The sequence below is a fragment of the Marmota flaviventris genome, chromosome 6 (assembly GCF_047511675.1).
Source record: "Marmota flaviventris isolate mMarFla1 chromosome 6, mMarFla1.hap1, whole genome shotgun sequence".
NCBI lineage: Eukaryota > Metazoa > Chordata > Mammalia > Rodentia > Sciuridae > Marmota > Marmota flaviventris.
Genome location: NC_092503.1, coordinates 141942823 through 141960889, shown reverse-complemented (window position 1 = coordinate 141960889; position 18067 = coordinate 141942823). Strand labels below are relative to the sequence as shown.

Sequence of the window (18067 nt, the reverse complement as noted above, 5' to 3'; positions counted from 1 at the left end):
ACTTGAAATTTGATCACATACAAAAATATTAAGTCCAGCCAGGTGTGGTGACACACACCTGTAATCCCAGCAACTTGGGAGACTGGGGCAGGAGGGTAGCAAATTCAAGACTACCCTCAGCACTTGACAAAAACCTATCCCAAAAATTAAAAAAAAAAAAAATTCAAATATGTTAGGTCCTAGGAAGATGCTTAAAGCCAGAAACATCTTGGAAAATGTCACTGCCTTTGCCTAACCTGGTATAACACCTTTTGATTCCTCATGAGTTTTGTCCCGGGGATTCTCCTAGTACCCTGGACCCCAGGTGGCTTGGGAGCAAGTTCAGAATGCACACCCCAGCTTCATGTCCAAGTCCAAGACTCTCACTTTCATATTCACTAAACCAGACTTCTTATTAGACTCCTAAAAAGTCAGATGCTGGGCAGAGAGCTTTGCTGCCCTCTAGATGGAGGTGCAGTTGACACCTAATTAACTCAGAGCTTCAAAATAAGACCTAGAGTTTTTGAATGGCCACACGCTCTTAGGCAGCTCTGCTCAATTCTTCTCATGGCAGCTTTGTGATTGCACAGAAGAGGGCAGTGGTTTGGTCCATTTGTATTGCAGATCGTGAAGGTATGAAAGGCCAAGGAAGGCAGGTTCTCCTCGGCATGGGTCTGCTTCCTCCAGAGGAAGACACAGGTCATGGACCGAGCACAATGGGGTGTGCAGCATTCCTCACGAGCCTCCTGATCCGTGCTCTGGGGACATTACCTTTTCTGATAAGCATCACAGGGTTGGCCCATCTGTCGCATCTCCCGGATCAAGCTGTCAGTGATTTCCATCTGATCATTGGCCTGTGCAAAGCACTCGTCCAGTTCCCTACTTCGAGCCAGCTGTATTCCGTCTCCATATTTCAGTTCCTAAAAGAGAGAATTCACAGGAAGGAAAACACAAGTTACTGCAAAGAAAGGATTCCTGTGCATTAAGGAGAGCAAAAACTTCTATAGTAGATATAAGAAATATAAAGCACCCCACTGGAAATGCAAAAAAAAAAAATTAACTGAAAATGACCTTACAAATTTGAGATAAGGAAGTAAACAGAGAGAGAAAATCATGAACTAACATTTGTGGGCTGTCTTTTACATTTGCACCTGGATTTTAAAGGCAAATTTACAGAACGCTCATCTTCCCCTTGCTTCAATGTTGAGTGTGGATCTTTCATATTTATATGGAACTCTGATTCACTGGGATTTCACAGTGGTAAGAACACTGTAACCATTTCACCACCTAGGGCCTTTCACATACCAAATGAGCTTTTTTTTTTTTGCATTTTTATAGGAACAAGACTTTTTCAGATCTTAAAATAAAGCTTCTATTTGGTTAACTGTACTGGGTCAATCTGCGTCCTGGTTTTGATGATGCTTTTCTGTTCTGTAAGATATCAGCAGCAGGAGAAGCCAGGTGAGGGACACACAAGGCTGCTTAGTACTATTATTTATTTGTTCTTGTTGTTACAATGCTGGGGATTAAACCTTGGGCACATACTAGGTATACGCTCTGGCACTGAATTACATCCCCAGCCCTGATCTGCAATGTTCGTGCAAGTGAGTCTATAATGTCTTGTTCTTCTTGTGAGTCTACAACTATCTCAAAATAAAAGTTGTTTGTTTTTTGTTTTTCAAGAGAGAAAATTTTCCATTGCTGTAGGACCACACAGGAGCTTTCTCTATAGAATTTTACTTTTGCTGCTTTCATTTGGCTTCAGCCAAATGAACCTCATTTCTCTAAAGCAGCAATGTTAGCAAATACGATACCGTTTCCCGGTTGTGTTTTTATTGCACTTCAAAGCACATAAGTAGAAATAAAGTGGGAACGTGATCCATGTAAATTTCTAGAACTACATGGGAAATGTAACCACAGTCACTACTGAGTCCAGGGATGGGGTGGGTATGTTCCTTGTTGTCCCTGACCGCTCTCCTGTCTAGCTTTGTGTGAAGGAATCTGGGCACTGGGAACATTGAGGGAAGTCTGTTTCAAATCAGAGGTCTGAAACAACCAGAACCAGAACCAGAACCAAGCTGGTTTGCTGACCCTCAAATATATTTTTACATGGACTAAGCAATGATTATTTTCTTTTTTCGTACTGGAGATTGAGCCCAGTGTCTGCAGGCACTTTATCACGGAGTTAAATCCTCTTTTTTTTTTGTACTGGGATTAAACTCAGGGGCATTTGACCACTGAGTCACATCCCCAGCCTTTATTTTGTATTTTATGTAGAGACAGGGTCTCATTGAGTTGCTTAGCGCCTTAATGTTGCTGAAACTGGCTTTGAACTCATGATCCTCCTGTCTCAGCGGCCCGAGCTGCTGGGATTACAGGCATGTGCCACTATGACCAGGTAATCACTGGCTCTTTTAAATTTTGAGATAGGGTCTCACTAAGTTACTTAGGGCCTGGTTAAATTGCTGAGGCTGTCCTCAACCTTGTGATCCTCCTGCCTCAGCCTCCTGAGTTGCTGGGATTGCAGGCATGTGCCACTGTGTTCAGTCGTAAAGATATTTTCTTAATGGGATAAAATAAACCAGAACAAGAATTCACAAAATATGTAAACTAGGAAATCAGAGCAGTGAGATACTCTTCAAACAGAAGAAGCCATACATTTGCTTGTTTTAAATCGGTTCAAATATAGACTATTTAACAGAGGTACTCTGTGATTAGGTCAACTTCAGATATAACCCCAACATTAATGTCAGCTTGGGGGAGAGTGGAACCTGATTATTTTGTTGCAAAGAATCATTCAGAAAAAGGAAGAAATGGTGGCTATTTCCCCATCATTCTCTAGTTGTTTCTTCAGAAACCTGGAGCAAATGTGAGTGCTAAGATATTTTAAAATGAAGTCTTTCTATAGCAAATATCACAGAACTCATGTTTTTTGACCCCAATTGGAAGAGAGTTAAGAGATCTCAGTCATCATAGGAGCTCCAGATTCTCACAAATGCAACCCTTTTCCCTCAAATTTCAATTGTTTATTTTTTCATATTTTTTATGCTTCCCAAACAGAATTATCTTCCTGGTATGGTCACTTTCCCTTACAAAAGCCGTTTTATTAATTTGATGGTGCCCATGACAATCCATCCCAATCCAGTGATAGAAACACCATGGGTTACATTGCTAGGAAGAGAAAAGATTACAAAGTCACATAAATAGCAACAGGATGCTGCGGTTCCAAAGAGGTGGCCACGGGTCATGTCAACATCTGCCGAGGTTCAGTCCCTATGATGAAATATTAAGAGGTGGAACTTTAAGAGGTCATTAATCCATTCATGTGATTAATGGATTAATAGTTTGATGGATTATCTTCAGAGTGGGTCTGTTATAAAAGCCAGTTTGCAGGCTCTCTGTCTCTTCCATGTGATGCCCCACACTACCCCAGGGAAAAACACCACATGTGACCCTTGACCTTGGACCAGAACTAGGAGTCAAAATAAACCTCTTTTCTTTTTTGTTTTTTTTTTTAAAATAATGTACCCCAGTCTGGGGCATTGTGTTACTGGCAACAGAAAACAGACTAAGATGATGGCCCTCTCTAGCCTGTTCTGGAAACGACCACTTCTAACTATGCAGCAGGGAAAACAGGTCAGAGAATGGGGATGTGCTGGAGGGGACCAGGAGAGCCACAGCCCACGGGGCCCAGCTGCAGGTGGGTGAGGCAAGCGGGGGAACGGGGAGGCTTACAGGCTGCACGATCAGCTCGGCCCGCATCAGACAGTCGGAGCAGTTCTGCAGGAGCTCCTGGATGGTGTTCTGGTTCTGGTGCCTGGACATGGTGCCGGTTTGACTGAGGAGGTAAACACAAAGAAATCAGATGTGAAGTAGCTTCTTTTCCATTTTGAAATAATTCGAAATGTTCAGAGAAGTTGCCAACGCAAGACAAAAACACTCCCACGAGACTTCACCAGGACTCTTCACCCAGATGCCCCGATTACTAACATTTGGCTGTACTTCCTTCTCGCCTGTCTGCATATGTGGATTCACTTATTTATGGGTATATATATTTTTTTTTCATTAATCACTTGAGAATAATCATGTCTTTTTACCCTCAAATATTTCTGCATGTGTTTCCTAAGAATAAAGAAATTCACTTATCAAATCACAAAACAAATATTAAAATCGGGGAAATTCGAATGGATATAATACTAGTGTTTAATCTAGAGAACTTTTCGATTTTCACAACTTAGCCAATAATGTCCTTCATGGCACTTTTTCTCCCAGGTCTATGATCCCATCCAGAGAATTCCTCTGAAATGTAAAGACACATCTCTTTTGTCATGACAGGGAGCTATTTCCATTTATTTATCACCCTTCCCAATTTGGCCCACAGCAGTTGATAATGCCATGTCCCCAACACCATGAGTCCCTCTGCAAGAAGACCTCACAGCACTGGATACTAAGCATGAAGATGTCACCAGAAAGTCTGGCCAAAGGAAAAAGCAGGAGATGAGAGAAAAGCTAATTCTACAAAAGTACCTTCGGCCATCACAGTAAAAGACAATAATGGTAAAGAAATCATGGTTTAAGGAAATGGTGGAAATTTTAAGTATTTTTAATGACCCTTCTCCTTGAAAGATGGATCAATACTTTTCTCAACAATGAGGTTCCTTCAATGTACATGCAAATGAGGTACAGTTCTGGAAGACAAGTAGCAGAAACCTTCGAACAATGGAGATGTTGGCAAGAGGGAAAAAAAAAAAGTTGTACATTGTCCATACTTTAAAGAAATAGACTAGAGGAATTTAATTTGCTCCACAACATAAATGAATCCATTAGAGAGCAAGGTATAACTAAAGAGGCTTACTTTTTATTTTAAAAGCAGGATGTGCTTGAAAAAAAAGTTAATTTATTTATTTTTATGTGGTACTGAGGATCAAACCCAGAGACTCACATGTGCTAAGCAAATGCTCTGCCACTGAGCTATAACCCCAGACCAAGAGTGTCACTGTTTTAATTTGCCAAGATCCATCATACCATACCACTGCCTACTATTGTTTGGTGTCAAGATATTTAGCATGTGTGAGCCCCTGAGTTGGACCCCCAACACTGCAAAATAGAACAAGAATGAGAGATTTTAAAGCCTGTCAAATTATTGTTTGATGTTCATGAAAAGGGTTCACAAATGTGCTACGAGACAAGTTGTGTTCCTCAGAGGGCTTCGGTCCTTCCGTCAGGGCCAGTTTGCACCTGCTTCTGTTTGACGTCTTTCTGACAAACTGGACTTTCCCCTGTGTGTGTGTCTGTGTCCCTACATGTTTTAAAGAAAGTATTTCACTGTTTTAAAAAAAAAAAAAATTGGGGCTGTAGGGTGTAGCTCAGTGTTAGAGCACTTGCCTCACAGGCATGAAGCCCTGGGTTCCACCCAGCACCACCAAAAAAAAAAAAAAAAAAAAAAAAAAATTGGAAAACAATGGCTGTGTTATGCACAGATGGGATCACAAAAGTGTGAGAACTCTCCCAGGACTCCTCACTCTGCATCACCCACCACAGGGAAGCACTTTCTTTCTTTTCCTGCCACTGATTTGGGGTCCCTCCCTGCGAGCAAGGCTCTCCAACAAGTCAGCACTAGCTGAATGTGGGTGAGGAGCCCAGGCCTCCCTGGGAACCGCTCCCAAATGATGATCCCGGCTCTTCCAGGCAGGCCCAGACAACGTGCTGCTGAGATGTCCAACCTATCAAAACCAGACGGCCTCCCCTGTCCTCCTCCATGAATGCAACCAGTCTTTCTTCCACTCAGAACTCGCACAGGAAACCTGGCATATTTTTGGGTAATGTTAAGACACAGACAAAACTGTATCTGTTGTCCTAACTTGCACGAAATTCCAACGGCGTTAGGACACCTTCCCAAATGTACCTGTTAGAAAATAGAGGAAAGAAACTCAAGAGACCCAGGAAAGAACTTAAAAAGATACAGAAAACTCACACAGAACCCCAGTAAGGAATTAGAATGCTCCTGTGTAATTACAGGAGCTCCCAAGTAGGGATCAGTGCACGCTTCTTTTGAAACATTTGGAAATTCTGTTCAGCAACTTGGTTCTGAGGGTGATTCCCATTCAAGCATCTAAAATGAAAGCCAGAGTTTCTGCGACATTTAACAAGGTGTGCCACTGTAAAAATTATCATGGACTGAGCTGTCGGAAGATGATTAGGGAAGCTGGGTAAGGCGTATACAAGAACTTTGTACTATCTTGGCAACTTTTCTGTAAATATAAAACTACTCCAAAATAAAAATGCTTTAAAAAGAAAAAAAGGCTTGGGGTATATCCTAGTGGTAAATGCATCCCCTCCCACTCCACTCCCCATCCCAGCACCAAAACACACACACACACACACACACACACACACACACAAGCAGAGGTCAAACTCCATTGTGAATAAATAAATTTATCCAGAGTGTACGTATAAGTTTTAAAGGAATCTACTGAGACTAAACTTATTTGACAACAAAATATAAACTCACCCACTTCTTTTTCCCCAGGTACTAGATGACTTCATTTCAAGACGCTTAGACATGAGTTGCTTCCAACAAAAGGGGAGCAAAAGCCATTAAAAGCTGGGTTAAAACAGAAAGGCTTCCTCTATTATGTATTTTTTTTTAATTCTCTCCTCCAAGTTTTACAAGACATTTCCTGTTTCTAAAGGAGGGTGGGCATGTATGTATATTATGCCAAAATAGACTCTCCTGTCATGTGTATCTTAAAAGAACAAACAAACAAAAACGGTGGGCATCTCCTTAAAGACAAGACTCCTATCCTCACTTCATAGGCTGTTGATACCACTCAAAAATTCACGTTTCACCAAAAGGCTTGCGTAAGTTCACCACGTAATGCCCTTGAGATTAAAACCTTTAGGTGTTTTACTTTGCATTTCAGTAAACACATTATTGCTTACTGAACATTATGTTCCATTACATGAAAAAGAGGAATGCACAGAAATCAGATTTCTTTTTTTATTTTTAATATTTTATTTAGACATTGATGGACTTTTATTTTATTCATTTATTTATATGTGGTGCTGAGGATGGAACTCAGTGCCTCACACAGGCTAGGCAAGCAAACACTCTGCCACAACCCCAGGACGAAATCAGATTTAAGGGTCAATAAAATGAAAAGCTAATGTGTTGGGATGATGAAAGTAAAAGTCTTTGACACTGTTATTTGTTTATAGGAAAGTATAATCTCATTAATCAAATTTCACCTTTTATAGTAGTCCCCCTTGTGCAAGCAGATATGTTCTAAGATCCCCAGAGGATGCCTGAAATCTTGCCTAGTACTGAACCTTAAATATACTATGTTTTTTCCTATTCACACGTACCTATGATAAGGTTTGATTTAAATATTAGGTGTGGTAAGAGAATGAACAATAATAGAACAATTACAACAATATGTATAATAAGTGGAATTTAAGATTTGTTTTTTTCCTAGAGTTGCCTGTTTAACATTTTTGGACTGTAGTTGGCCATGGGTACCAAAACCACAGAAAATAAATCCATGGTTGGGGTGGGCGGCTGTGACATGCAATTCTCCAGACTGCCTCTGATCCTAGAGGAAGGTTCGCGTACTCTTGTCTTTCTTTGGTCAGTATCCCATTTCCACCTGAGGTGTAGCCAAGAAACCCTTCAAAAACAGAGGAAGGAGAGAAAGGGAACCAGGAGTGTGCCTGGTTGATTGGCTCCGTCCATCACCAAAGACAGACTCAGGCCAAACGAAGTTCAGTGACTGGGGAAAAGAGAATCCTCCTTGACCTTCAGTTAGCTTGTCTTCCTTCAATGAAGAATCCACACCAAACTGGCTGTGCTTAAATCAAGAAGGAATTGTAGGCAGAAAGGGATCTTGATCCATCGGGTCAGTCCAATGTCAGATATTCACCCACCATGTGTACAGCCACGGACTCTTGTACTGGACAGCCAGGAGCGCTTGCTTCAGAGAAAGTATGTAATTATTTATTTTTTTTAAGTTGTGTGTGATTTAAAACTTTGCACCTGGGTATGGTGGAGCACACTTGTAACCCCAGCAAGGTTGAGGCAGTTCAAGGCTAGCCTCCACAATTTGGCAAGACCCTGTCTCAAAATAAAAAATAGACTGGGGGTGAAGCTCAGTGGTAAAGCACCCCCGGGCTCAATCCCTAGTGTCCCAAAACAAAACAAACCTCTGTAAATCAGATCATGTTTTTATTGAACATACAATTTTTGATTTCTTTTTAACCTCAGAAAAAAATTAGGGGGTAGTGCTAGAGATTGAACCTAGGTGCATTTTGCCACTGAGTCAAACCCCCAGCCTTTTTTAAAATTTTCTATTTTGATACAGGGTCTCACTAAATTGCTTAGGGCCTCACTAAGTTTCTGAGGCTGGCCTCAAACTTGCCATCCTCCTGCCTCAGCTTCCTGAGCCGCTGGGATTACAGGTGTGTGCCACCACAGCTGGCTTAATCTGGAAATTTTCTAGGCTGTGGTTTTCTCATCTCTTGGGCTAGATGATATCTAAGGTTTCTTTGGCTCACTCATTCTTTAAGTCCATTTTAGGCAACAATCCAACTCATTCTTATTGAAAGTAATATTAAAAAGTCTGTGTTGTGATTAATGGTAACTGAGTTCTCTTCTTCAATTCACGTAAAGTACTTTGGGAAAATGCAAAATTTTATCATGTATGAAGAAATAGTTTTTAAATAACTATTTAACAATAGTTTTATTTAACAAGCATGTAAGGATTTTTAAAATCCCTAGCCTCAAAAAAATTTAAACATTGGCATACAGGGGAGGGGGGACAGAAAGGGGGATGGTATTATAAACCATGTTTGGAATCGGATTAAGAAACCTCTAGCTTTCATTTTTAAATCCCATTTCAGATGGAAGACATCATATGTTTCTTTTGAAAAAAATAAGTAAACGGATTTGAGTCAAATCAATTAAAAGACTGTTGACAGCTGTCCTTGGAAGAAGCAAATTCGTCCTTCAAACTTTTAACTCTTTGGAAATTGCTTTAATCTTCAAACTCGCAAAGACAAATGATTCACACTACAAAGCAGCAGCCTGCACAAACTTTTTTTTTTTTTTTTTTTTTGGCACTCGGAGTTGAATGCAGTTAAACGGAGTGGTGGGGAGTCTTACCACTGAGCTACATCTCGGCTCTTTTTCAGTTTTTATTTTGAGACAGGATCTTGCTAAATTGCTTAGGGCCTCACTAAATTGCTAAGGCTGGCCTCTAACTTTCGATCCTCCACCTCAGTCACTGGGATTACAGGTGGGCACCACCCCATAAGGCTACAGACTTTTCTTTTTTAAAGATCATTCTAAAACTTGTTTAAACAAGTAATGGTTCCAAACGTTTTTATAAAGATCCCTTTGTCAGTGGATTAAAGGAAAACACAGTCTGGAGTGTAATCCCGAAACAGTCCATACAAAGACGTTAGAAATAACATAGAGCTATGTTTTGCCTTACCATGGTCAAATGACATTCTTTCTTTTCTTTAAAAAGTAAGAATGCAAAATTAGCTGTCTTGGAGCATTAGTCTAACACTTATTGCCAGATATTCTAGAAAGAAAATATAAAACAAATATTTTGAAAAGGTGCAAGTAATATTGCAAAGTTAAAATATTTTTAAATGATTGCTGTTTTACAAAAATGATTCTATAGTCATTTTAACTGCTCATTAGACATTCATGCCATTTGACTATACTTCTTTTTGTGTATATATTTTCTCTCCCATTGAATTACATTTTTTCTTTCTTCCTCTTTCCATCTCTCTCCTCCTCTCCTCTTTCATTTCATTCAACCCACAATTTTATATATATATGTTCCTGAAACAAAAGTCTTATGTCTTTCTGTATTCAGGTTCATGGACTAATGGATCAGTAAATGTGTATTGAAAATTATAATTATATATTGCGTTAATATCTTAAGACCTATTTGGGGCTGGGATGGTGGCTCAGTGTCAGAGCACTTGCCTCTCATGTATGAGGCACTGGGTTTGATCCTCAGCACCATATAAAACATAAATAAATAAATAAATAAAGTATTGTGTCCACCTACAACTAAAAAAATATTTTTAAAAAAGACCTATTTGTTTAGCTCTTTATCATTCATTATCAAAGCATTTTTCCACATTCTATACTGTTTGAGTTTCTCTTAAGGATCTTAAGTAAAAGGAAAAGATATATAATTTTACTTTTTCATTTGAGGCTGATACCTTTACGCCCCCAAGACTCACTAAACACGGAGGCATCCCCTGAAATGTCCCTTATCCATCCCTCTGGAGTTACAGATCAAATGCTGCCTGCTGGGTGGAACCCACCCCCTGGCACCTCTGCTCCCACTTGGGCTTTAGGTGTTTACACACCTGGCTGTCCCACTCCTGGAGAGCAAAGTCCCATACCTTAGTCATCTTCCACTCCCACGTGCTCCTAACAACACAGGGTTTGCACACAGAAGGCCTCAATGCATGTTTGTTTGGCTAAGTAGAGCAGAGCACAAGCAAACCAGTGGCTGATCTAAGGACATTACCATTCATCACCCCAGCCTCAAAAGCTCAGCCAAGGAGTGCATCTATCCCAAGGAGCCCATTCCCAACTCAGCCAGCGAGCAAAAATGGAGGCTTCCTTCCTCCAGACTTTAGAAAGAGGGCCTGCTCTGGTCCTTCATGCTGTCCCCAGCCCGGAGGCAGTTCTCCAACACAAGTTCCACTTCTTTTCTGAGTGGCTCTCTCTTTATTTTTACACCATGCGTCATATGGATTGTGTTGAGATGGAGAGTGGGGGAAGCACAGATCAATTACATCACCTTCATAAAGGCACTCAGGTCCACCCCAGTTGGAACCCAGTCCCAGCTCAGCGCCTCTCAGCTGCTGTCACATACAGTCACATTCAGCCTGTGACTCAGAGCAAGTCAGAGTGACATGCACCCAGGGTGTTGGCTGGAGTTTCTGCAGCTGTGCAGGTAGGAACACCCCCCTCCTGGTGTAGGAGTAAGGCTTAGAGGGGTCAGGATGTCCCCAAGGTGTTGCAGAAGCTAATTCTTCTCTTCATAACCTGTTGTTGACATGGTTATGAAAAATCCTTTTTGTATTTTTGTCTTCATCTATAAATTTAAGAACATTATGCAGAAAATTGGGTATAGGGCAAAAGGAAGTGTGTGTACATGCAGAGAAACATGGTTCCCCATAAATAGGCACAAGTTTTATGTTTTTATGTAGCAGCTAAAATAAATGGGAATGAGGAGAAAGAAGAAATGAATTAGGTATTATGTGTGAAACATTTCTAGTTCTTAGAAATGACCTACAAGACTCACAGGTAACAGAAAACTCAACAAGATTAATACATTTTAACAGCATGAAAGAGACTTAGTGAAGGGACAAGAAAATTCAGAGAAAGATGCCCTTATTTAGTTTACTAAGAAGATATTTGGTTCTTACAAATTCAATGTCAAAATAGAGATTTCTATTTTGAATTACATCCCTACGCAAAAATTTACATTTATTTGACAGAATCCTGAAAAACTCTTTACAAATTGTCGGTAATCCCTGAAGAAGCCAACTCCTTTTTCCTCCCAGGGGCCAGATAAAACAAGGAATGTTATGTTTGTGGGTCAACATTTTTAATTCCAAGCAAAACCTTATTAAATATGTTTGCTGTGGCTTTTCACTAAAGAGTCCCCATTTTCAAGACATATAGATTCCACATTCATGAGATTTGGAAGGACAGTAGACTCTTCCTGTCTCAAGTGTTGGTGGTGAGGTGTAAATTACTGGATGCATTTGTATTTTAAAGAACACTACTTATAATGAATGGCAAATGGTCTGGGTCTTTAGGGATGTGGGGCTGCGGTTTCAACATCATAACCACATCTGACTGTTTTTTCAAGAGCCAGGACCAGTCCAAGAGGAGGCAGAAGGAGAAAAGCAGAATTGTGAACAGCAAGGCTTCCAGACTGAAGCTCTCTTTCTAAAACCTTCTGGAACCTCCCCATCTGGAAAGACTGGTTAGCTGAGAGTCAAGTTAGACTCCCCCAGTCACACCCAAGCCCTCCTTTGCTCCACCCTAAGAAGTCAGCATTGAGGTATCAGAGACATCAGCAGATTCTTTTCTTCCCAAGGCAATTCAGTCTCCTGAACAATGAAATCATGCCCATATTTAGAGAAAAAAAAGTTAACTAGTGTTGAAAGCTTTTTTTTGTTGTTGTTCCATTAAATAACAATTAGATGGCTTAATACAGAATAAACAATTAGTCTGCTTAATGCAGAATCATCTTGAGTGTTTTTTTTCTAAGCAGATGGAACTCTATAAGAGTATTAATAGGAAAAAATGGTTATGAAATAAATATTTCACAGGATTGCAACCAATTAAAAAGAAGCAAAAACTCCAATTAGCTAGAAAAGAGTTTATAAGTAGAAAAAATGGATTCTAACAACAAAGGCTGGATCGTTTCTGGGGGCCTGTGGTATCCTGGACTCAAACCCAGTTCATCACTTACTAACAGTGTGATCTTTGACCATTTTAGCCTCAGTTTCCCATCTGTAGACTGAGGTTTGTTGTGAGGCTTGAAATTGTTGTGTACATAATGCACCTGGCACATCGCTGATCTGATTTTTATAAAATACACAACTTACCCACATTTAACCACCGTGTGAATGTTACCTGCCGTCTATTAAGTTAACCTGGATCTTCCTTTACCATCATTTCCCAAAATAAAGACCAAGGCTACTCCTTCTATGAGTCACCCAGGCTCTGAGCCTGTTTTCTCAGACTCCTGCCTGCAGCTCTTAGCTACTGGCTGTCACTCCACCTGGCCAGCACCTGCTCGCCACAGCCACAGCCCACACTCAGACTTTCATTACCTCCCTCCTTCACTGGGGCAATGGCTTCCTCACAGGGACTCCTCCTGGCATCTCGCTCCACTTCATGCCACCTACACACTGCTGCTGCAGAGCAGTCTGAAAGTACTGCTGGGGACATTTCCTTTCCCCCTCTATGGAGATTGCCACTGGCCCCAGTGAAAACCCTCATGGTGCCCTCTGCCTAGCCAAATCCCTCTCATGACATTCAGGAGATCTTTCCTCCTGTCTTTTTCCTGCTTCCTCACTTTAAACTGAATGCTCAAAAAGGAGATCATTTTATCAGCTTCTCAGACTTTTCCCGTGCTCTTCTCTGCCCATCTTTACCAAAAGACCAATTCAATACCATTTCCTTTATAATGTGCCCCCTCATAGACTTTATCTCTGTTATCCTGTCTTCTTGTGAAGATTCTGAAGTCATTTACATCCCTCCAGCCCTTTGCCTTTGTTGGGTTTTATTTTAATTTTATTTTGCAGTTCTGGGGATGGAACCCAGGGCCTCCCACATGCTAAGCAAGTACTTTATCACTGAGCTACACGCCCAGCCCCATCCTTCTGTATTATAGTACTTATAATATGTCTCGGAGTACACTTCTTTCAAAGTTCAAGTCTTTGACACCTAACACATGTGTGCAGCAGATGTTCAGTATATACTTGAATAAATGTAAAATATATTCAATGCTTAAATGAATGTGAGATGCAGTCATTTAATTACTGACCTGTCCAGTCTAAAAGTTGAGCTGCAAAGGCTGGGGAGGACCAAGGTGAGGAGCCCTAGGTTCTTGTATCAACCCAGTCCACTCAGCCAGGAAAGAACTCTAGGACTTGAAGCAAGTATTTAGCTTCTATCTCTACCACAGAAAAGTGGGATTTCTGCCCACTAGGTAACCACTAGTGGTTCTTCCTTTTCTGCAATTCAGTGCAAATGGTGTTTATCTCACGCAAAGAAAAAGGCTTCTTATAACAGGTAAGGTAAAAGTAAACTTTAAAAAACATATCAAATAGTGATCACATGTGTTTTGGTTTTGTTGTTGTTTTTTTGTGAGAAGTTTTGGTGCTGGATATTGAACCCAGGGTGTCCCATGCTAGGTGAGTGTTTTACCATTGAACTACACCCCCAACTCCTATTTCGTTTTGAAATTATGAGATCTGGATAAAAGTAAGCATTAACATAACCACATACTTCTGAAGCTTAATAACTATGTTCTGCTTTTAATCCTCCTACAAAATCCATACTTTGATAAAAGATCTAACTCTGAGATTGGCTTACTGTGGTGATAAATTTCACTACAGATTAGTGCTTTGTTTTAACTACAAGAAAAAGATCAGAGAAATTCTGCTGTAATTGAAAACAGTATTAATATAATATTTTATACAGGAAAAATCCGAAGTTTACATTTTCAAAGCTCTGCTTATTATATTGTCAAGTATATAACATTTACTAAACCTTAATGAAACAATAAATAGAAAACAAGAAGTTAAATAATATAGTTGAAGATTCCACTCCAATCTAAAATAACACAGGACAGGTGCATGATGGGGGAAGGAGAGAATTACAATGTAAAAGAGATATAATACTGTCATTAAAATGGACAAGTGTTAGCAGTAGAAAGAACAGACTAAGGGGAGATGTTTTAAAATGGTTTTGAAGAGAAAAATAGGATTGGGGCTCTCCACATACTCAAATCAGTTTATATAAGAAAGGGCTAAACACACTTATTTGGAAAACCATGGATCTAAACCCAGCATGGGGAGAGAGGCATGCCTGTAGTCCCAATGCTGGAGAATCACAAGTTCAAGCCCAGCCTGAGCAATTTAAGAAGAAGTTCTTTCTCAAAATAAAATTTTAAAAATCTGGGGGTGGAGCTCAGCAATAGAGTGCTTGCCAAGCATATATGGGAGGCCCTGAGTTCAAACCCCAGTGAAAGAAAGGAAGGAAGGAAAGAAGGAAGGAAGGGAGGGAGGAAGGAAGAAAAAGAAAAATCACCAATCTAATTCAATCAATAAACCAGCAGTTTTGAAATAAATGATTTTGAATGCAATCAGTAGTTCTCATAGGTTTTGTGCTAAAAGAATGAAAAAAAAAAAAAAAAAAAAAGAAAACACCTTATTGGGGGGGGGGGATCTTTGGTCAGAAAACTACTTATTAAATTCTTCATCGTCATTCACAGAGCAGAGAGCAGCAGCCCTCTAGGGCGGACAGGGCCTCCTGCTTCAAAGCCCAAGCCATGGGCAAACAGATTCCTCCACACAGAACTGGATAGCCACCAGAAAAACAGGTACGGGTGCTCAGCCTGACTCTCCCCAGCCAGTCGCCATTATTTGAAAATGCAGAAGTCAGCAGTTACGAGCTATTTGGTCTTCAGCTGCACCACTCCAGGCAGCGCGACAGGCTTGGGGAAAACCCCTTTACCTGGGTCCGGAGAAAGAATGACGGACAGCTGAAGCCCCAGGTCGGACGCCCCGCTGCGCCGTGACTCACACTCACCCGCAGGGGGAAAAAAATACCCTTCCTCCAGTCAGGTCATTTTTTCACTTGGATCTGTTTTTCCTTCCCAGCGGGATGTAACACTTGACAGGTTTATAAACAAGCTTTTAGTTGTAAAAACAGAATTCAGAAACACTATCCAATGAAAAAACACTGAACCTCCCCAAATACAACGGGGAGGAATCCTAATAAAACATGTATTGGTTGCTCATTAACCAATGAATGAATTAACTAAAATTTTACTTCTCTAAAATGTGTATAAGAGGTCAAGAGAGGAAAATAGTCAATTTAATGGGTACTGATCATTGTCAATTTGAAAGACAAGAGGGATGAGGGTGCAACTCAGGATACAGCACGTTCCTGGGCGCGTGTGGGCCCATGGATTTGATCACAGAACCACACGCACAAAAAAAAAAAAAAAAGGAAGGAAGGAAATGAAAGGAAAGAAAAGAAATCCAGGTTAGTAAAAGAATATTAATAGGGGCCAAATAAACATTTAATTCATAAACTATCTAAAAGGAGCTCATCGGAATCCTTTCATATTCTGACTTGGATTTAAACTGTGTGTAATACACACATTTAAAAGACCGTGCCTTCCAAATCCTGGAAGACCGCAACAGAAAAGTAAAATTTCTGGCGAATTTTTTTAACGAACTTAAAAGCCCAAGCTTTTATCCCTCCTATCGCTTGGCACATTTTTAATGGAAATCCCCAAAAACATTTTATTCAGAAAAAAAAAAAAAAGCTCCAAAACTTAGACAATAAAAAGGAAACACAAAGGAAAAAAAACCCAATATACATATATCAGAATGCTCCGGGAGAAAAAAATCCAAGCAGAAAACGGGTTGCAACTTGTATAGTGCCTGCTTTCAAATCTGCTTGCAAAATAGAGGTTGCCCCTCCTCTCCCTAAGGCCTCAACGCGGGGTAAATAATCTGGCACTGATCTAAGCACTAGGGCCTCTTTCCGGACGAGGGAAAGGCTGGCAGGGGGCGGGGAGGGTGCGGGTCGCAAAACTCTCACGGCTCACGTGGGCAATCAGAGTCCAACTCCCAGGACTGGGTAAAAAAAAAAAAAAAATCCTGTTCATTACCTTTCCTATCATAAAACAAAGACCTCCTAGGTCTACTTCCGTGACGATCAAGCCAAGTAGGCACAGCCTTCTTGCCAGTGGGCCTCTCCACAGCGCTTTAGCACCACCCCCGCCAGGGCCGCCCCCAGCTCCCAGACCACACGGTGCAGATCAAAGGGCAGAACCTGAGCCCGTGCTTTGCGACCAAGGCACTGGGAAAGTTCATCTAATACTTTTTTTCCCCCCAGCGGGAAACAAAGGGCCCAGACGCGGAGCCACAGGTGCTACAGCGTGGCCACCCAGAGGGATCAAGCGCGTCCCAGTAAAGCTCTATCTGGAGCGCAGCAGTGTTGCCAGCCTAGCTGTCGCCCCTGAAGAAAAGCTTCATTTGCCGGGACAGGAGCGTCCCAGGCCTGGTCTCCTCGGGACCCGACCCCGCTCCACCAAGACGCTCAGCCTGCGCAGACGCCAGCGGGTGGCGGAGCAGCCCCGGGGCCCCCGCTATCGTGGTTCTGAGGTGACCAGGAATTTGGGGTAAGCCAGTACAGATGGTGGTGGAACGATCGCGGCCACCAGATAGCGCCCGGAGGCCCCCACTTCTCTACAGTTTTACTTTTTATTATAATTAAAGTTGGGTGTTGTAGTCGCAGCCCCGCCTCTCCTGACCTCCCACCAGCTGGCGGGAACAAAGGCAACTACAGCCTGGCCGGGCTACGTAGGTGGCAACCCCGGGACCGCAGAGAGAGGGCCGCACACTGCGCCCCTACTGGTCCGCTCGCCTTGCCTGTGAGGGCGGGGTGGGGGATGACGCCTCCTCTGGCCTCCAGCCCGGGCTGGCGGGGAGTGGAAGATGGGACCAAGTCCCATCAGGTAGGAAGGGAGCCGCCCCTGTCCGGGCACTCACACACACCTGGATCAGAGAGGCAGCGCTGGGTGTCAGGACGCTTGGGTCCAGCTCCCAGCGCGGCCAGCAAGTGTTCTGTGACCTCGGGCAAACATTTTTCTCCTTCCAAACCTGGGTTTCCTGATCGGCCACTTGAGAACGTGTCCCTCCCCGTCCCAAAGTCCTAGGATTTTGCTAAAAGGTGGACGCCCCGGAGCCGGACCCCGAGCCCCACGCTCTGGCTCGGGGCGGGTACCCACCAGTAGCCGTCCGAGTTCTGGTCGTTGACGGTACAGCGCCGCGAGTAGTACATCCTGCTGGTGCCCCCGCCGCCGCCGCCCCCGCCGCCGCCGCCGCCGCAGGTCATCTCGTAGCGCAGGTCCGGGCCGGACTCGGCTCGGGTCATGCGGCCCAGGGTGTTGATCCGCGGGTGGGAGCCCCCGTTGCAACTCATGTCGGCGGTCACTCAGGAGAGTGGCTCAGCGCCGAGGCATAGGCGAGGCGGGCCCGCTCGGAGAAGGTGGACGGGGCCCGAGCGAAGGCGGACAACCGGGAAGCGGGTGGGGGAGCGCAGGAGGGTCGCGGGGACGCTCCTGTCCACCAGGACCGTCCCGGCCGCAGCGAGAGCAGGGACGGCGACCGGCCCGAAGCGAGAGCAGGAGGAAGAGCTGTGGCTCCGAGGGCGGCGAGGGCGCAGAGGAGCTGGGTCGGGGCTGGGTGTTGGTGTTGGTCGGCGGCGGAGCGAGTCTCCTCCCCGCTGGCACCCGGC

General features: G+C 42.7%; 1 protein-coding gene across 3 annotated transcripts in view; it reads right to left on the bottom strand.

The window, feature by feature from the left end:
• Dsp (desmoplakin) overlaps positions 1-17767 on the bottom strand; it is a 46738-nt gene extending 28971 nt beyond the window's left edge. For 2 of the 3 annotated variants that reach the window (XM_027948172.2, XM_027948173.3), the window contains exons 1-3: positions 17559-17752; positions 3715-3817; positions 751-899 (exon numbers count right to left, since the gene is read on the bottom strand). In XM_027948172.2, the coding sequence (XP_027803973.2) occupies positions 751-899; positions 3715-3817; positions 17559-17752 (446 nt within the window). Of the gene's footprint in view, positions 1-750; positions 900-3714; positions 3818-17558 lie in introns of all 3 variants that reach the window. The other variant, XM_027948174.3, reaches the window with a different exon arrangement.
• Positions 17768-18067: the final 300 nt, after the last annotated feature.